The sequence below is a fragment of the Hyaena hyaena genome, unplaced genomic scaffold (assembly GCF_003009895.1).
Source record: "Hyaena hyaena isolate Hyena2069 unplaced genomic scaffold, ASM300989v1 scaffold_233, whole genome shotgun sequence".
NCBI lineage: Eukaryota > Metazoa > Chordata > Mammalia > Carnivora > Hyaenidae > Hyaena > Hyaena hyaena.
In genome coordinates this window covers 1,717,798-1,734,315 of record NW_024080866.1, presented here as the reverse complement: position 1 = coordinate 1,734,315, position 16,518 = coordinate 1,717,798, and the positions used below count along the sequence as shown (strand labels likewise).

The 16,518-nt window shown below is 57.2% G+C and overlaps 1 protein-coding gene across 1 annotated transcript; it reads left to right on the top strand.

Moving 5' to 3' along the window:
- The first annotated feature begins 1,830 nt into the window (after positions 1–1,830).
- On the top strand, positions 1,831–16,258 carry TRIM8 (tripartite motif containing 8). Its single transcript, XM_039243992.1, has 6 exons — positions 1,831–3,447; positions 12,533–12,628; positions 12,983–13,216; positions 14,011–14,042; positions 14,181–14,296; positions 14,650–16,258. Exons 1-6 carry the CDS (start codon positions 2,878–2,880, stop codon positions 15,255–15,257), a joined length of 1,656 nt encoding a protein of 551 aa, XP_039099923.1. The 5' UTR covers positions 1,831–2,877; the 3' UTR covers positions 15,258–16,258.
- The last annotated feature ends 260 nt before the right edge of the window (positions 16,259–16,518 follow it).

Sequence of the window (16,518 nt, the reverse complement as noted above, 5' to 3'; positions counted from 1 at the left end):
GTTGGCTTGGTAGTTTTAAGCGTCAGAAATGTGGGGTAAAGTTAAGGACATCGGGAAATTGCCCCACAGAGAACCTTTGCAGTTCCCTGCTCAGTTCCATCAGACAGAAGGAGCAGACTGATAAACCCTCCTTTTCCTCCCAGGTAAAAACAGACGGGTGAAAAAGCCCAGGAAGAAGTGGTCCCACTACGCAGCGTTATCATCGCCCTTTTAAGAAGCGCGGAACTCTCCTCCCACCCTAGTGTTTAATGTACCGAAGTAAGTGCAAGTCACGTGAGGCTCTTGGGGCTGCCCCGCCTTGAAGAGGCGGAGCCTCAGCTTGGAGACCAATAGCAGGAGCAGCCTCCGGAACAGCCCCAACTCCAGACAGGGAAAAGGGGAGGAGGCTGTAGCCACAGCAGCTGTAACAGCACTTCCGGACAATACGCCCCGCCCTCATCCTCCTCCCCTCTCGGTCCGTCTGGGTCTCCAGTACCGGGTGGGCCGAACCAGCGGGTGCCGATTAAAGGCGCCGCCGTAGCGCTGTCGCTTTCTCCTCGCGTCCCCCTCCCCGTCTCCCCGCCCCCTTCCCGTGTAGCGGGACCGGCCTTGATGTAGTGACACCACCCTCCGCCTGTCTCCGCTGTAGCTCGAGAGTCCGGCTCACCGCAGCCCCCTGCCCACTCGCATCCCCACCCTGCCGGCCGCACTCCGCTTGGAGCCCATTGTATCCCCTAGCCCCCGGCTGCAGACTCCGAGGCCAGGCCGTGGCGGGAAGATCGGGGACCCCTGTGCGCCCCTCCAGCGGTCCCATGAACCGGGCCCCTCCCCCGCCCGCCCTCTTTGCAAAGGCGAGGTAGCGGCGAGGGCGCCCTTCCTTCGGTGCAGAGCCGGCGGGGGCCGACAGGCGGGCAGCTGGGACTCAACCCCCTCCCAGGCCCAGGGGCGCCCCCCCCCCCCGCGTCCCCTTCCCGGGGGAAGGAGAGCCGGAGCCCTAGCGAGCAGAGGCAGGAAAAGAACTGCCCGGCGCGCAGTTCGTTTTTATTATCGAGATTATTATTAAAAGGGGGCGGGGAGCCCAGGATGCGGGGGAGGGGGCTAGAGACGCAGCTATTTTTATTAAACAGATTATTCCTGAAATAATAATAATACGCGCAAGATGGCTGAAGGTGGCCCTGATGAGAGTGTTGGGGTTTTTTTTTCCTCCTTTTTTTTTTTTTTTTTTTTGATCTGAAGATAAAGCTCTGAGGCGACTGCCGCTGCGGAGACCCTGCTCGAAGTGCCCTCCCCTCAGTTGTGAAGCTTCGGGCGGACGAACGGACCCACAGACAGAGCGACTGGAGTGGGCCCGCCCCGGACGCGTCTCCTGGGCAGCAGCCGGGGGCCGCCGGCGCTCGCCTTTCTGCCGACTTTTTCCAATTCTAATCTTTTTTTATTTTTTGGAAAGGACCGGGGTGGGTGGAGCAGAGGTGGAGAGAAATCGGGACTTGGCATTTTCTCTTCTCTCTCTCCTAATTTGAGGGAGGCCGCCAGCCCTCTCCTTTAAAAAATCCCACCGAGAGAGGGGAGAGAGAGAGATAAAGAGAGAGAGAGTGAAAGCCCGCTGCAGGACCCTCGAGCGAGCGCGCCTGGACCCCCGGCCACCGCGGCCGCCGCCAGGAGCCCAAGATGGCTGGGCTCTGAGGGAGGCAGCCTGGCCCGGCTGGCTCGGCCCGGCCCCGCCGCCGCAGGCTGGCTCCGACCGCAGCCCCGAGCCTTCCAGGCCGGAGCAGAGGCCGAGAAGAAAAGAAAGTGGGGGGGAGGGGGGCCGGGGTGGCGAAGGGGGAGGGCCGGGGCGGGGGGGAGGGGAGGGCCGGGATCCGAGCCTCCTGTTCATTAGCAGTTGAGAAAAATTCCTTTCTAGTTTGATCAATCCTTGTTTTCCTCGGCACAGCCGAGGCGCCCGCCCAGCGCGGAGACCGAGAGCGGGGTCTTTCTGCTGCGGGGGCACCGGGTGCCGGGCCTTGGGGAAGCGCAGAAGTCGCGAAGAGGGGGTCAGGCCGGAGCACCGCCGGGGCTTCTCCCTCCCTTTCTGGTTGGCTTTTTTTTTTTTTTTTTCCACTTCTCTCCCTCCCCCTTCCGTTTCTATTTGTGAAGGGAGGAGGAAGGCAGAGGCGGGCTGGTGTCTCTGGCCGAGGACTGGAATTTCATCTGAATGACTGCCCCTGCGCGCACGCAGCGCCCCGGAGTCGGCCCGCCTGCGCCCCGCAACCCGCGCCCGCACCGGGCCGGCCAGCTGGGGGCTGCCCGCGCCGCGGCTCGGGAACCGCCAGCTCGCCTCGTCCGCCAGCTCCCGATCTAGACGCCCTCGGCGCGGCCGCTCCCGCTGGCGCGGCCGCTCCCACTTCCCCGGCCTCTCGGACCCCGGACGAGGCGAGCGAGGTGCGGCGCTGACGACCCGAGCGGGAGCCCCATCGCCGCCGCCGTCGTTGGAGGAAGTGTGCAGCTCTCTGGCTCTGTCCGCCGCGGGGCGCGCCCCAATGTCAGCCGCGAAGCCGGGCGCAGGCCGCGGGCCGCCGCTGGCCTAGCCGCGCGGACGGGGGGGGCGGCCTCTTATATGGAATTTGGACCCCGGCGCTCCCCTCCAGGGCTGGTGCCCCGGCCGCGGCCCTGGCGCAGTCCGCCGCCTCCCGCTAGGCGCTCGCGAGGAGGAGGAGACGCAGCCGGCTGCGCGCGCGGCTGGACGACCGAGGCTCCCTCCTCTGGGGGGCAGGCGCGCGGAAGGCGCTGGTGACTGAGCGACTGTCGGGGCTGCCTGGGGCCGGAGCTTGGGGCTCGGTGGGTCTCCAGCTGCACCGGACGTACCCCCAGAGTTGGGCAGTGAGGGAGGCCTGCCCGGGCCCCCCGCCCGCAGCAACCATGGCGGAGAATTGGAAGAACTGCTTCGAGGAGGAGCTCATCTGCCCCATCTGCCTGCATGTCTTCGTGGAGCCGGTGCAGCTGCCGTGCAAACACAACTTCTGTCGGGGCTGCATTGGCGAGGCGTGGGCCAAGGACACCGGCCTGGTGCGCTGCCCGGAGTGCAACCAGGCCTACAACCAGAAGCCGGGCCTGGAGAAGAACCTGAAGCTCACCAACATCGTGGAGAAGTTCAACGCCCTGCACGTGGAGAAGCCGCCGGCGGCGCTGCACTGCGTGTTCTGCCGCCGCGGCCCCCCGCTGCCCGCGCAGAAGGTCTGCCTGCGCTGCGAGGCGCCCTGCTGCCAGTCCCACGTGCAGACGCACCTGCAGCAGCCCTCCACCGCCCGCGGGCACCTCCTGGTGGAGGCGGACGACGTGCGGGCTTGGAGCTGCCCCCAGCACAACGCCTACCGCCTCTACCACTGCGAGGCCGAGCAGGTGGCCGTGTGCCAGTACTGCTGCTACTACAGCGGTGCGCATCAGGGACACTCGGTGTGCGACGTGGAGATCCGGAGGAATGAGATCCGGGCAAGTACCCTGCACACACAGACTCTCACACTCCCTGCCTCCTTGGGACCACCCATCCAGACAGGCTAACTCTTGTGACATCAGGCCAGAGGCCCCCCCTCCAAACTCTTCTACCCTGAAAGTTTGGGGGCAATGTCCTGGGAAGAAGGGTCCCCCATTACTTGATACATTCCTGCACCTGTGCACATAGGGTCCACTTATAAGTCATTTGTAGAATTGAGGTGAGGGGTAGAGTTTGGGTGTTGCTTTTCTGTGCTGCTCACAGCTCCCTCCCCCAGCCTTGTTTCTGTGGGCCCTATGGGAAGTCACCAAGGCAGTGACCCAGGTCCTGCTTCTCCAGCTGCTGTTTATGTAATGAGTGTCCTGGTGCCGCTGCTGTGGCTGACATGATCCATGATGCTGGCATACCAATGAGGAAGTAAACAAAAGCAGCCATGTTAGTTTCAAGCCCTATTGGAAACACACTGGGGGGGTGGGGTAGAGGGGAGCTTCCGGAGGGAGAACAGAACTCTGGTATCTATCTGGACAAGGCCTGGACAGCCAGCGGCATCACTGAACAGTGTCTCAGCCGTTCTGATTTTTCCCAATAGCCCACTCTTCGTGTATTTTGAATCACTGCTCTCTGTGTGTCTGTGTATATTGCATGCGTCTGCATGAACAAACCTTAAAGTATGTGTCTTCATCACCCTGAGCCTTTTTCTCTCAGCCCAGCCCTCTATCACAGCCCTCCCACATTTGGGGAGGGGAAGTGGAAGACGGAAAAAGAATCCTGTGGGTTTAAGGTTGAGCTGCCTTGCAATCTGGTTTCAGGCAGCTGGCTCCCCTGGGCTGCCGGCTGGGTGATTACAGAACCGCATCCCCTCCCATTGTATACACCCGGCAGCAGCGGCCAATGTCAAAACCGCCTTCCCCCTCAGGCCTCTGGGCCTGGCTTTGGAGCTGGACTGAGGCAATACTTCCGTCCCCTTCAGTGGAGGGGGGCTCCTCCTAGGTCCCTCCCTGGTCCCCTGGCTTTCAGGGTTGAGTCATACCAGAAGGAAGGGGTTGGCCTGAGGCTGAGCCATCTCAGAAGCCCCAGCTTGGAGCCCGGGTGTGATATCATGGGGGTGAGGTTGGGCTTTGGTTGCACTGGGAGTGTTTAATGGGTGGGGGCCCTGGAGGCTAGTTGAGGCCAGTGGGGAGCTTGGGTATGAGGAAGCTCTGAGCAGGGGACGGTTGTGGACGGGGGCTGTTTCCTGTGGTGGGGGGGGGAACCAGTCAGAATGAGTCACTGTTTAGCAATTAAAAAACACACACATACAACTAACAAAAGGCAGAAGGGCCACCACAAGCCAAGGGCAGGGATAACAAATAAAATTTGCTGTATAATTAGTTTCCAGTCAGATGGGCTAACTCTGGGTTTTTCTACCGGGACAGGACCTATGGTTTCTTAAAGGAAGTGTAGGGGATTGAGAGAGGAGCCATTCTCTTCCTTTCCCTGGAGTTGAGAATCAGAGGCCTAGAGAAAGCAGTGAACCCCTGGTGCCCACCCCCAACTCCAGGCAGGCAGAGCCTGGACTTTTCTCAGTATTGGGAAGCTGCTGCTATTAATAAAGATGGAAAGGCAGGGGAGGAGGGGGAAAGCGCAGAGGCAGGAGAAAGGAGCGCTGTCCAGTTCTCTGTCCTGGGTTTGGCAGTGGAAAGTGACGGGAAGGGAAAAGACCGAGATGTGGCTGAAAGGAACCGAGGAGGGGGCAGCAGCCAGGGTGATGAGTGAATGTGTGCCTGCACCCACGCTTTTGCTCTTAACTTTGTCTGAGTGCTAGGGGTGCTTTTCATTTGGGTGGGGAGAAAACAGAATTGTGCCGGGTTCGGTAGTAGGAGGGTATCTTTAGACGTGCGTCTGTGTTTGCAAGTGTCTCTGAGACTGCTTTGCCCTTAAATGCACCTGTCTCCCGTCTGTATGTCTGTATAGTTGGGGATTGTTGGGGGAGGGGGTTGCCCAGGCATGCAGAGTGTACTCTGGGGTTCCCACCACCGGGTCCGTGATCCTAGCTTGTGGAAGGAACTGGTTGAGAAGGAAGTTCTGAACTTTGTCAGCAGCTGAGAGCATGCCTGTGTGTGTGTTTGTGTGTTCATTTCTGTTCCTGGTGTGGGCAGGCGCACAAGTAGTGGGGTTGCATCAGGGCCAGATGTGCAATTCTGTGCACCCAGCCTGAGTCTTATCCCCCTCCGGGTGCCCGCACCCCCAGGTCCTCCGGATTCTCTCTGGTGACCCAGGCCAGCACCCCTTAAGCGTGAGTTAAACTTACTGAATGTGGAGAAAGGGGCCTCACCCTCAGGGGAGGGGAAGAGCCATAGGGAATTTGAATGGAAGAACCCATTGCACTGTCCTTCCTCTAGCCAAGGGGGAAGGGCCTTTCCCTGAGCCTCTTTTTCCCTTGCCTGAGGGCCTCTGATGCTGTGGCTATGGATGAGAGCAATTCTCCCGGGATATAGGATATAGGAGCCAATACATGGAGACCTGGCACATCCCTTAAAATACAGCTCTGCTTCTTGTGTTTCCTTTTCTGTCTTCTGTGGGGTAGGGGTGGGAGGTGCTGCTGAAACGCCCTATCGGTTAGAAAGGAAAATCTGATCAACCTCTCCCTGGTGGCTCTAGTCACATACTCAAAAGTACCTCCATGTGCAAAGGCCAGTGGCCTAGAGCAGGAGCCCAGCAGGGGACGCGAGCAGAGCTTCTCTCCAGCCTGGGGCACTAGCAGGGGAGTCAGGCCTGCCAACTCTGTTGCTCCACTCTGCTCTTGCAAAGCCGTTGTGTAGAACACGTTGTGTAGAACACGTTGCCCTGAAGCCTGGAGGCCCACTGGGGGGGGGGGGGCCATAGACCACTCTGTGGGACATGCCCAGACCCCAAAATATGTTCTCCCTTGGGGCTCTGAGAGGCCAACGGCCCCACATGGGGGATATCCAGGTGGGCTTGAGTCTGACAGCCCTAGGTAGTCAAAGCCTCTTCCAGCCCCCAGGTTTAGAGTTCATCTGAGCAACAGGGAACTGGTAGAAATAAGCTGAGAGCATCCCTATCTCATGACCTCCTTCAACATGGAAAGAAGACCTAGTTATATGTATGAGGGGCTCTGCAGGGTGTGTGTGTGCCTGTGTGTGTGTGTGCGCGCACGTGCATACGCGCTTAGGTCATAGTAGTGCCCCTGTGTCATTCCTAGGCCCCCAGATCAAGGCTGGAAATGTTGCCAGAACCCTTTTCCTTACATTCTTACAGGTTTAGTGTTGAGAGCTGTTCTCTGGGGCAGGGGAAGGAAGGAGAGGAACCCGCTGCTCAGGGCCAACTTGGGGTTTGTAGCTGCTAGAGGTGAGGTTATGCCTTCACGGTCCCGTTGCTTCTAGCTGGAGGGCTTGCCCTGGGACCCTGGAGGGGACTCTGGGTCTCCACCCCCACGTGTCTCTGGGTGGGCTGTGTGGGGGGAGGGCTGCCCTGGCCCAGCTGACTCTGGCAGCACAGACCCCACTGCTCCCTCCTCCCCAGACCAGACTCCTCACCTCTCAGGCGGGGCGCCAGCTGACCTGTGTTAGATGAAGGGCCATGTAACTGCCCCTTCCTTGATCATCCCGAGTCTGCAGGAAAGGTGGGCCTGGTTCGGTCTTCCTCCCTGGGCCCCAGACAGAGAGGAGGCTGAGGCTGAGGCCCAGCCCCCACCACCACCCCAGGATCCTGCTGACACAGCCGGGCGCCTGTCATGCACGCCCTATTGATTACTCTGCCTCCTGCAGCTCTGGATGGCTGTGTGTCCATGTCTGTCTGCAGGTGTGTGCACATGCACGTGTCCCCGGGGTGTCTGGTTGTACATCTCATGTGCGACTCATTTTTTGTATCCCCTGTGTGTATCTCTGAGAAGGTACAGCGTGAGGGACCTACTTAATTTTGTAGTTGTCCTGTGTGTGGCAGTGGGGTCCGGAAGGTGTGCGAGTGTGCGTCCGTGAGAGGGGAGGGTGACTGCACGGCCTGCTTGCTTGTATACCTGTGATCGGAAGTTGAGGTATTGCGTGACTGTCAGCACCATGTTGCTAGCATGTGGCTGCCTGCTCGGGCTCTGAGACTTGTGCGACTTTCTCCACCCAGGGGGGTGTTGGGGAGGGGAAGAAAAGCTGGAATTCACCTTTGGGCCAGCTTGTTGCCTGTGGCTGGTATCTGAGGCAGAGGTCTAGGTGGATCCTGGGGTGATGCTGAGTTGGGGGCAGTGTGGGTGGGCCCACGAAGGTGAACCCAGCTTGGGCCCCTGCCCTGGACTGAGCAGGCAGGCCTGGCTGGCCTGTCCCTGGCTCTGGGAAAGCCTTCCTTCCCTGCCGGCCTGGTATTCAAACCCAGACAAAGGGGGGCTTTCTCTCTCGCCTCTTTGTTCTGCTGCCCCAGAGCGCTGCTCTCTGCATGGCAAAAGCTAATTCCACTCTGCAGCTGGGAGACCTTCTCTGGGGTCTGCCGGGGCTTGTTTCACAGAGCCTGCTTCTCTCCTCGCCCTGGCTTCTGCCCTCCAGCCTCTTCCCTCTGTGTCCCTGGTTGCCTCTACCCCGGGGGTGCGCATGGGAGCCCAAGGTAGGAGCCGAGGCCTGCAAGCTGCCCTGTGACAAGGGGAGAGCGCTGTGGCCCGGGGGAGAGAGGAGGCTAGCGTATCCTGGGACGAGGGCTTCAGTGAGAGTGGGGGGCAGGTTTGGAAGCTGGGGTGGGGGTCAGGATGCGGTAGCTCTGAGCAGGGGCTGCAGCCAGAGCTGGAGCTGAAATGGGAGCTCTCTGGGCAGGGGTGTAAGCAGGGAGCCCAGCCCCCTCTTGCCCCCATTACTCCCCCCAACCCCCCCCCACAGCACAGGAGCTGCTGGATCCAGCACTGGCCCTGCCTGAAAACCTCAGACAGGGGTTGCCTCTGGCCCAACCCCTGGGGCCCTGTTCCCTCCTGACCTTGCTTCTCTTCAAGGTTGACTTGAGGGTTTTAGTATTATTATTTATTAACTTGTATGCAGCCCAGAGTCCCCATGGCCTCACCCGCCTGCCCAGTCTAGTCTGGCATCAAAAATGCCAGCTGGGCCTGACCAGTCAGACTCCAGCGGGATGTGAGGCTTTCCTGGGGCAGGAATGTAAGGAGCTAGGAGTGCCTCCTCTCTGAGATGGGAGAGGCATCTGAGGCAGCAGCTCAAGACAGAGAGTCTAGAACACTGGGCCACAGGTAGGAGGAGCAGGATGTTCTGGGGCCTGTTCTCATACCCGTCAGGTATGATGGGAAGGGAATGGAGTGCCCCCAAGTCTTCTTGATGTTTTTGCCCTCACGGGACCTGGAGCAGACCCCAAAAGGCCTTAGGTTCTAAGGGACAGGCGCTGCTGAGTGGAGCTCAGCCTGTCGACCCCCCTCCTTCCTGCTGGAGGCCTGGTCCCTCCAGCGCTTCTCCTCTAGGCCACAGTTCCCCACTCCGGTTCCCCACTCCGCTCTGCTCCCGCACTGCACTCTTGAAGTGTGCCACAGTCCAGGTGACTCCCTGGGGGCTGGGAGGGTTTTGGACAGAGCCCTGCCCGCCCCCCCCCATCCCTACCCCCTGCATTGAGAGCCCATGCTCTGAATCAAGCTGGCAGATCTGGTCCTGTCTCTCAGCTGTGGGTTTTTCCCAGATGGGAAATGGGGCCTCAGCTCTCAGCAATTCCCTGGACATTGGAATGGAGAGAGGCTGCCGGTGGTGGGGAGGGAAGTAGGCCTTGCTTCCTCTGCCCCCATCTTCTGGCTCCTCAGCAACTTGATTCAGTCATTTGGTGGAACTGAGAAGAGGGGTGATGAAGAGGCAACAAGTGAATATTCCCCTCCCTTCCCCCAGTTTCCAGAGCCTGAGGTAATAGTGATCCTCCCGTCTTCTGCCTCCCCCAGGTTTTGTCTGTGGCAGGATTAGGATCATCTGGCCCCAAGGGAGGGCCGTCCCTGCAAAGGTGAGCTGGCCTGGCCAGCGTGGGTCCCCAGGCGCCCCTCCCAGCCCTCCGTTATGACTGGCAACCCTTGGCCGGTTTCCTTCCCGTTCCTGCCCCCTCCCCTACCTACCCTTGCAGCAGAGACAGGAGCTCAGTGTCCTCTGAGCTGGGGGAGGGGAAGTGAAACCCAGCCACCTGCTAAAGAGTGTGTGGCCCCTGCCTTTGCTAACCCTGGACTGGGCTGCCACCCCAGAGGGCTCTGGGCAGGCAGTGTCCCAGAAGTAGAAGTACTGCCAGGAAAGGCTCTGAGAAAAGTCTGGAAGAAGAGGGCCGGGGCTGAGCTCCACCCCTAGGACTGGACAGGAGGTGCCTCCTTTGGCTCTTCCCTGAGGAGTCAGCCATGAATTCCTTGAAGGGTTCCAGAGGGGTGGGAGAGGGGCCTCCCACTGCTCCGAAGGGTGGGAGTAGAACAGCCCCCACTCCAGTCCTCTGAGGGAGATTGGGCTGGGAACCTACCTTGGGGCCGCCTCTTTCCTGCTCCTCAGCTGGGACTTAGCCCCAGGTGTGCCCCTATCTGATACTGATGGGTTTGGTCAGAATTAGCTGGGCAGGTAGACCATAGTGCACAGATGTATGGGATGGAGTGGGGCGGGGGCTGGGCTTTCCCATATCCTGAGCATTGGGAAGGCAAGAATGGTCTACTATCTGAGATACATCTGGGGGGGCTGCTACCCTCTTCCTATAGCTGCGGGCAGTTTCACCGGCAGGGAGGACGCATGACTGCCTCTTTCCTCCCCCACCACTCAGCTGTTTCCTTACAGGCTCTGACTCTCAGGCCGGCTGGCTGCTGACCCCAGTGCATATTGGGTCGGTGTGGGGACCTGCTTGGAGGGCAAAGTGCCGGGGACAGGACAGGGTCGCCTGGGGGTGGTTCTTAGAGGTCCTGCCCTAGGTCATTGGTCAAGTTGATGGGGCAGGCAGTGCCCCAGGCTTCTCCAGCTAAGAATCTGAGAGCTTCATCCCCACCCCACCCCCATTGCCCTCTGTCCCCAGGTTTTTGTTTCCAGGGCAGCCAGCAACTCACAGCGAGGTTGCTGAACTCTCTTGCTGGCCTTGGTTTCCCCAAATGTAAAATGGGTCGGAGGAGTGAGGAAGGGATTGGTGGTGGCTTGTCTCTGAGAAAACCAGCTGGGTGCGGGTGGGAATGGGGGTTTTAGGTCAAACATGAGGGTCACTCTGAGGCCCCCGCAGAGGAAGAAAAAGAGTCATTCCTTGTTGAGTGGACACTCACTGTGAGCTAGGTTCTATGTAACTTGCTTTGGAAACCTTATTTTGTGGGCAAAACCATGGCTTTATTCAGTCAACCTGTTATGCATCTGTCAAGTGCTGGGATCTCTCTGTTGCCTGGCTGAGAAGGGAGGTAGAAAAAGACAGCAGCAAAACCCTATTTTCAGCAGGCTCGGAGCTTTGCAGGGAATCAGACCAACTTTGAGAGGCAGACTACAGGATAATGTCCTGAGGCATCTGGGTGGCTCAGTTGGTTGACATCCGACTCTTGATTTCGGCTCAGGTCATGATCCCAGGGTTGTAGATTGAGCCCCTCATGAGCCTGCTTAAGATTCTCTCTCTCTCTGCCCCTCTCCCCCGCTCACACTCTCCTCTTTTCTCTAAAATAAAATAAATAAGTAAATGATTTTTAAAAATGAATAGTGTTGTCCTATAGGTCTTTCTGTGATAATGGTAATGTCTTGTATTTACAGTGTCCAGAATATTAGCCAGAACATTAGCCATTGGTGACATATAGCTATTGAGCATTCACACTGAGGCTGGTACAGCTAAAAAACTGATGTTTAATTTATTATAATTTTAATATAAATTTTAATTTACTTAAATTTAAATAGCCACATGTGACTAGCTGCTACCATACTGGACAGTACAGCTGCAGAGGGAAGGCGCAATGTGACAGCCCCGCTGCATGGCAAGGACAGGGACTGTCCTGTGCACACTTCCAGCAGGGGCCATGGAAAGTTTCCTAGGGGGTGGGCCTTAAGTTGGGCCTTGAAGGATGGACAGAGGGAGGAAGGGGGCACTGGTGGGCTGTAGAAAAACATCAGCAGGGTGCAGGGATTCCAAGTGTGCACAGAGAATTGGGGACAGGATGCCAGCCCACCTGGCTGGGTAAGTCAAGTTGTAAGAGAGCCGTCATTGCCAAAGTATTGGAAGGAGGGAGTAATGGAGGGTTCTTGAGCAGGAAGAGACCGTGTTTGAAGAAGCATGTGTGGTAAGGGAGGATGACAGGGTGGATGGAAGAGGTGGGGTGCACAGGGCTGGGAGGAGAGGATTGTGGAGACAGGAGATCAAGGGCTGAGAATAGCAGCTTCATCCAGCACTTTCCAGTAGACTAGCCTCAGGTTATTAAGCAAGCCACAGGGTCTCCCTTCCACTTGGGTCCAAATGAGAGGCTGAGGGAGCTAGCAAGGACTTCAGAGGCCTGGCTCTTGGCATCAAGATCAAAGGAAGGGGTAGCTGCCCTTGATACCCTCAAGTGCAAGTGAGGCAAGTATAGGGTGAGATCTCTGGACTAGGCCAACGGGCCGGGATGATCTTGGAAGGCTGTTTGTCCCTCTGCATCTTAGGGTCCTCATCTCTAAGATGGGGCTCCCCAGAAAGAAGTGGCATGACTTGTATAAGAGCAGACCCTGCTGCCAGATCACCTAGGTTTGAATCCTAGCTGTGTGACTTTGGACAGATTGCTTAATCTCTCTGGCTTCCTCTTCTCTGAAATGAAGATAATAATAGTGCTTAACTCACAGCATTACTGGGATGATTAGATAAGTCTGTGTAGGAAAAGCACTTAGAACAGGGGCTGGCTTGACCCTGCCCTCAGAAAGCTCATGGTTTAGTTATGTGTGGGAAGCTATTCCAGGCTTTCTGTTCCTGGGAACAGGCTTGCCAGACAGCTGTCACCAGGCCCCTGGGATTGCACAGGGGGCCAGAAAGGGTTGGATGGCAGAAATTTAGGTCATCAGAGTCAAAGAATCTATAGGATGCATCTGGTCTGTAGCGGGAAGGATGGTGCTCACCCATCCTTGGTAAGGGATAGAGCTGCAGCCTCCTCTGACACCCCTTCCCCACCTCTCCCTGCAGAAGATGCTGATGAAGCAGCAGGACCGTCTGGAGGAACGAGAGCAGGACATTGAGGATCAGCTGTACAAACTCGAGTCCGACAAGCGCCTGGTGGAGGTAGTAGCTAAGCCCAAGCCTGTGGTATGGGGTGGGTCGGCTTGGGTGCAGGGCGTTGGGCCGGTTCCCTGTTCCGGCTAGGATCTACTGTGTGGTCGACTCTGTGCCAGATTCCCTTGGCCCGTTATTCAGTGAACTGTCCGTTGCTGAGCCCCCACTGATGCCAGGGGTAGCTGGCCCAGAGCCCTGTGCTACCCGCAGGGAATTTGCAGTTCAGATCTTGCCCCCTGGAGCCCTGGGTAGCCTGGGGATTCAGGGTCCCAGACTCCCTCGCCCAGGATGCGAGACAGGCAGAAGTGCAGCCAGAGGCCCCTGGCGCTCACTGCCTGCCCACTCTTGCCCCCGTGCCCGCAGGAGAAGGTGAGCCAGCTGAAGGAGGAGGTGCGGCTGCAGTATGAAAAGCTACACCAGCTGCTGGACGAGGACCTGCGGCAGACAGTGGAGGTCCTGGACAAGGCCCAGGCCAAGTTCTGCAGCGAGAACGCAGCGCAGGCGCTGCACCTCGGGGAGCGCATGCAGGAGGCCAAGAAGCTGCTGGGCTCCCTGCAGCTGCTCTTCGACAAGACAGAAGATGTCAGCTTCATGAAGGTGCGCTGGGACCGGGACCAGCCGGTGGGATCCGGGTCGTTCCTCAAATGGAGTCTGCCATTCTTTGCTCCCAACCGGTTTCCCCGACCACTGTGCTCACAGGGCTTTGGAGCCAGCCTGCATGGATTCAGAACCCTCCTCCTCTGCTCTTTCTAGCTCCGTGAGCTTGGGGATACATGTTTCTTGTGCCTAAATTCCCTCACCTATAAAATGGGGGTTGATGATACAGACCTACAATCCTTTATCCACAATTCCAAATTTTAAAAATCTCTGAAAACTAATAGAAAAAATTCTGACAACTCATTTAACAGAAAAAAAAATTGACCTGAGCTCATGTTGGCTTTATTTATCTTGCTTGACACAAGAATTCAAACATTTTGCTGCGGAAACATTGATGTATTGGATGGTGGTGTCCTACTGGGGATAATATGTAATGTAAGGGTCAGGCACCATATCTCCCTTCTACAATCCAGCAGTTTCCAAATTCCAAAACACATCTGGCCCCAAGGATTTCGGATAAAGGACTGAGTGCCTAGAACACCTTCCTAGGGTAGTTGTGTAGATAAAATGATGGATGTAAAGAAAGCACTTTCAGTGTTTGTCACATAGTAAGTGCTCAATAAACGTTAGCTATTCTTCTAGAAATGGAAGACCACCCCTCCTCCCCTGGCCCTTACCATACTTTGGCGGGTATCAATCAGCCTGTCAGCCCTGCCTGGGGGGGAGGGAGCATGGGGCAGGCCCGCTCTCCCGTGTTGCGTTTCCCACTGACTAACCCTTTTCTCTCCCCCTAGAACACCAAGTCTGTGAAAATCCTAATGGACAGGTGAGCAGATGGCCACCAGCCCCCAGGGGAACGAACACATCTGGGGGAGGGCAGGGAGGGCCAGGCCCAATGGGGGGAGGTAGGGCAGGCTCACCGGTGATACCTCCTCACAGCAGATGCCCCGTCCACTGCCCCCAGGACCCAGACCTGCACGGGCAGCAGCCTTTCTCCCCCTAAGATCGGCCACCTGAACTCCAAGCTCTTCCTGAATGAGGTGGCCAAGAAGGAGAAGCAGCTGCGGAAGATGCTAGAAGGTGAGGGTGGTATCCTCAATGGAAAGGAGAGAGCCCTTTGGGCAGGGGTAAATCCTAGAGCCTTCTCTCTGAGAGGCAGCATGGCCTAGTCAGATAGACTTTTCTTCAGACCCTGGCTTTGCCCCTTCTAGCTATTGGGCCTTGGGAAAAGCCACATCCCCTCCCTAAACTTCAGTTTCTTCAAGCCATACAATGGGAATAATAATGGTATCTACCTGCTAATGGAGTAGTCAGCACTGACCAAGATGGTGCATGATGTAATGAGCTTGATCCTATAGACAGAAAGTGGGGAGAGGAGACCTGGGTTGCTTGGGATGGGAGCTTTGGCGACTTTTGCCCCAAACTCTCCACAGGCCCCTTCAGCACACCGGTACCCTTCCTGCAGAGCGTCCCCCTGTACCCCTGTGGCGTGAGCAGCTCTGGGGCGGAAAAGCGCAAGCACTCAACGGCCTTCCCTGAGGCCAGTTTCCTAGAGACGTCGTCAGGCCCTGTGGGCAGCCAATATGGGGCAGCAGGCACAGCCAGCGGCGAGGGCCAGTCAGGGCAGCCCCTGGGGCCCTGCAGCTCCACGCAGCACTTGGTGGCCCTGCCGGGCGGCGCCCAACCAGTGCACTCAAGTCCTGTGTTCCCCCCATCACAGTATCCCAATGGCTCCGCCACCCAGCAGCCCATGCTCCCCCAGTATGGCGGCCGCAAGATTCTCGTCTGTTCTGTGGACAACTGTTACTGTTCTTCCGTGGCCAACCATGGTGGCCACCAGCCCTACCCCCGCTCCGGCCACTTTCCCTGGACAGTGCCCTCGCAGGAGTACTCACACCCGCTCCCGCCCACACCCTCCGTCCCCCAGTCCCTTCCTGGCCTGGCGGTCAGAGACTGGCTCGACGCCTCCCAGCAGCCTGGCCACCAGGATTTCTACAGGGTGTATGGGCAGCCGTCCACCAAACACTACGTGACGAGCTAACGCCACGCAGGCAGTGGGGAGCTGGGGAATCTTCCCCCCCAGCCCCCAGTGGCTCGGGAATTATGCATCCAGAGACCTGCCCTTCTACCTTCCTGTCTTCCCTCCCTTCCTCCTTCACCTCCCCGACCCCCAAGTCTTTTCCTTTTGGATTTTGTTTTGTTTTGGGCTTTGTTTTTGATTTTTTTTTTTTTTTTTTTTAATGAATCTCCTGGACGCCAAGGTGACAGTGAGAGCTGGCCTGGGCTGGGCTGCAGGTGGCCCTGGAGTTGGGAAAGCATCTGCTTCAAGGCATGGAGCTCTCTCTCTCTCTCTCTCTGTCTCTCCTTTTTTCTTCCACTCCTTCCCCTTCCCACCCCCTTGGCTGGTAGGAGCCTCAGCTTCCCCTAAAGCCTTGGGGGATCCAACCCTCCTCACCCAGCCCAGGGAGGATGGACCAGTGCCCACTGGCCTGTTTCTCCTCTGTTTTTCTTTTGGGCAGTTTGATCACTGACTGAGTAAGAAATGACCTGTAGATTGTGGGCTTTCTTTCTTTTTTTTTTTTTTAATTTTTTTTAAACCAAGAATGATTTCTCCTGCTTCCTTCTTCTCAACATCCTCCCAGATGGAGTTCAAAGGCCACTTCTCAAGCAGCTTTTGGCACCTTCAGCCTCAGAGTGGAATCTTAAAGACAGGAACCCCATGTCCAGGAAAGGGGAAAAGGAACTTTGCCAATGATAGTGACCACAGCAAAAGCAAATAATAATAATATTAATAATAATAAAGAGAAATAAAAGAAATAATAAAATAAAAAAACATAGCACAGCCCTTGTTGAGGTCAGTGGGGGAGGAGGGGCTGCCCTGAGTTGGGTCTTTGCCTGGATTTTGACACAGCAACTTCCTGTAGTGAGCACTTTGTATGAATCGTGGACTTCCTGTTCTCAAGGCGCAGGTATTTATTCTGTAATCTGTCTAGAGCACACACCGAAATCCAACCTTCTAATAAACATAATGGCGCAGTCCCACTCCCTGCCTCGCCTCTTACCCCACCCACTCCCCCATGCCTGGAGTTTTCAGGTGTTGGTCCAAGAAAGGGCACTGAGGGGTGGAAGCCCCTGCCTTCCTTGCCTTGATTCTGTGCTCGGTCTAGACTGTTCCAGGCCTGTGAATGTCAGTTTGTCAGGTACTTACTACATCCTCTCTTGGACCCAGCCCTGGGTTCATTTGACAAATATTTGCTGAGTGAGGGCCTCCCAGGCCCAGCCCCCTGCTGCATAGGCCCTGG

What these genes read in the sequence shown, in the direction of transcription:
- TRIM8 (XM_039243992.1), top strand. Translation starts at nt 2,878, where the DNA reads ATGGCGGAGAATTGGAAGAACTGCTTCGAGGAGGAGCTCATCTGCCCC. An exon ending in CCGACAAGCGCCTGGTGGAG is followed by an intron (nt 12,629 to 12,982) that starts GTAGTAGCTAAG and finishes CCGTGCCCGCAG; the next exon opens with GAGAAGGTGAGCCAGCTGAA. An exon ending in GCTGCGGAAGATGCTAGAAG is followed by an intron (nt 14,297 to 14,649) that starts GTGAGGGTGGTA and finishes AACTCTCCACAG; the next exon opens with GCCCCTTCAGCACACCGGTA.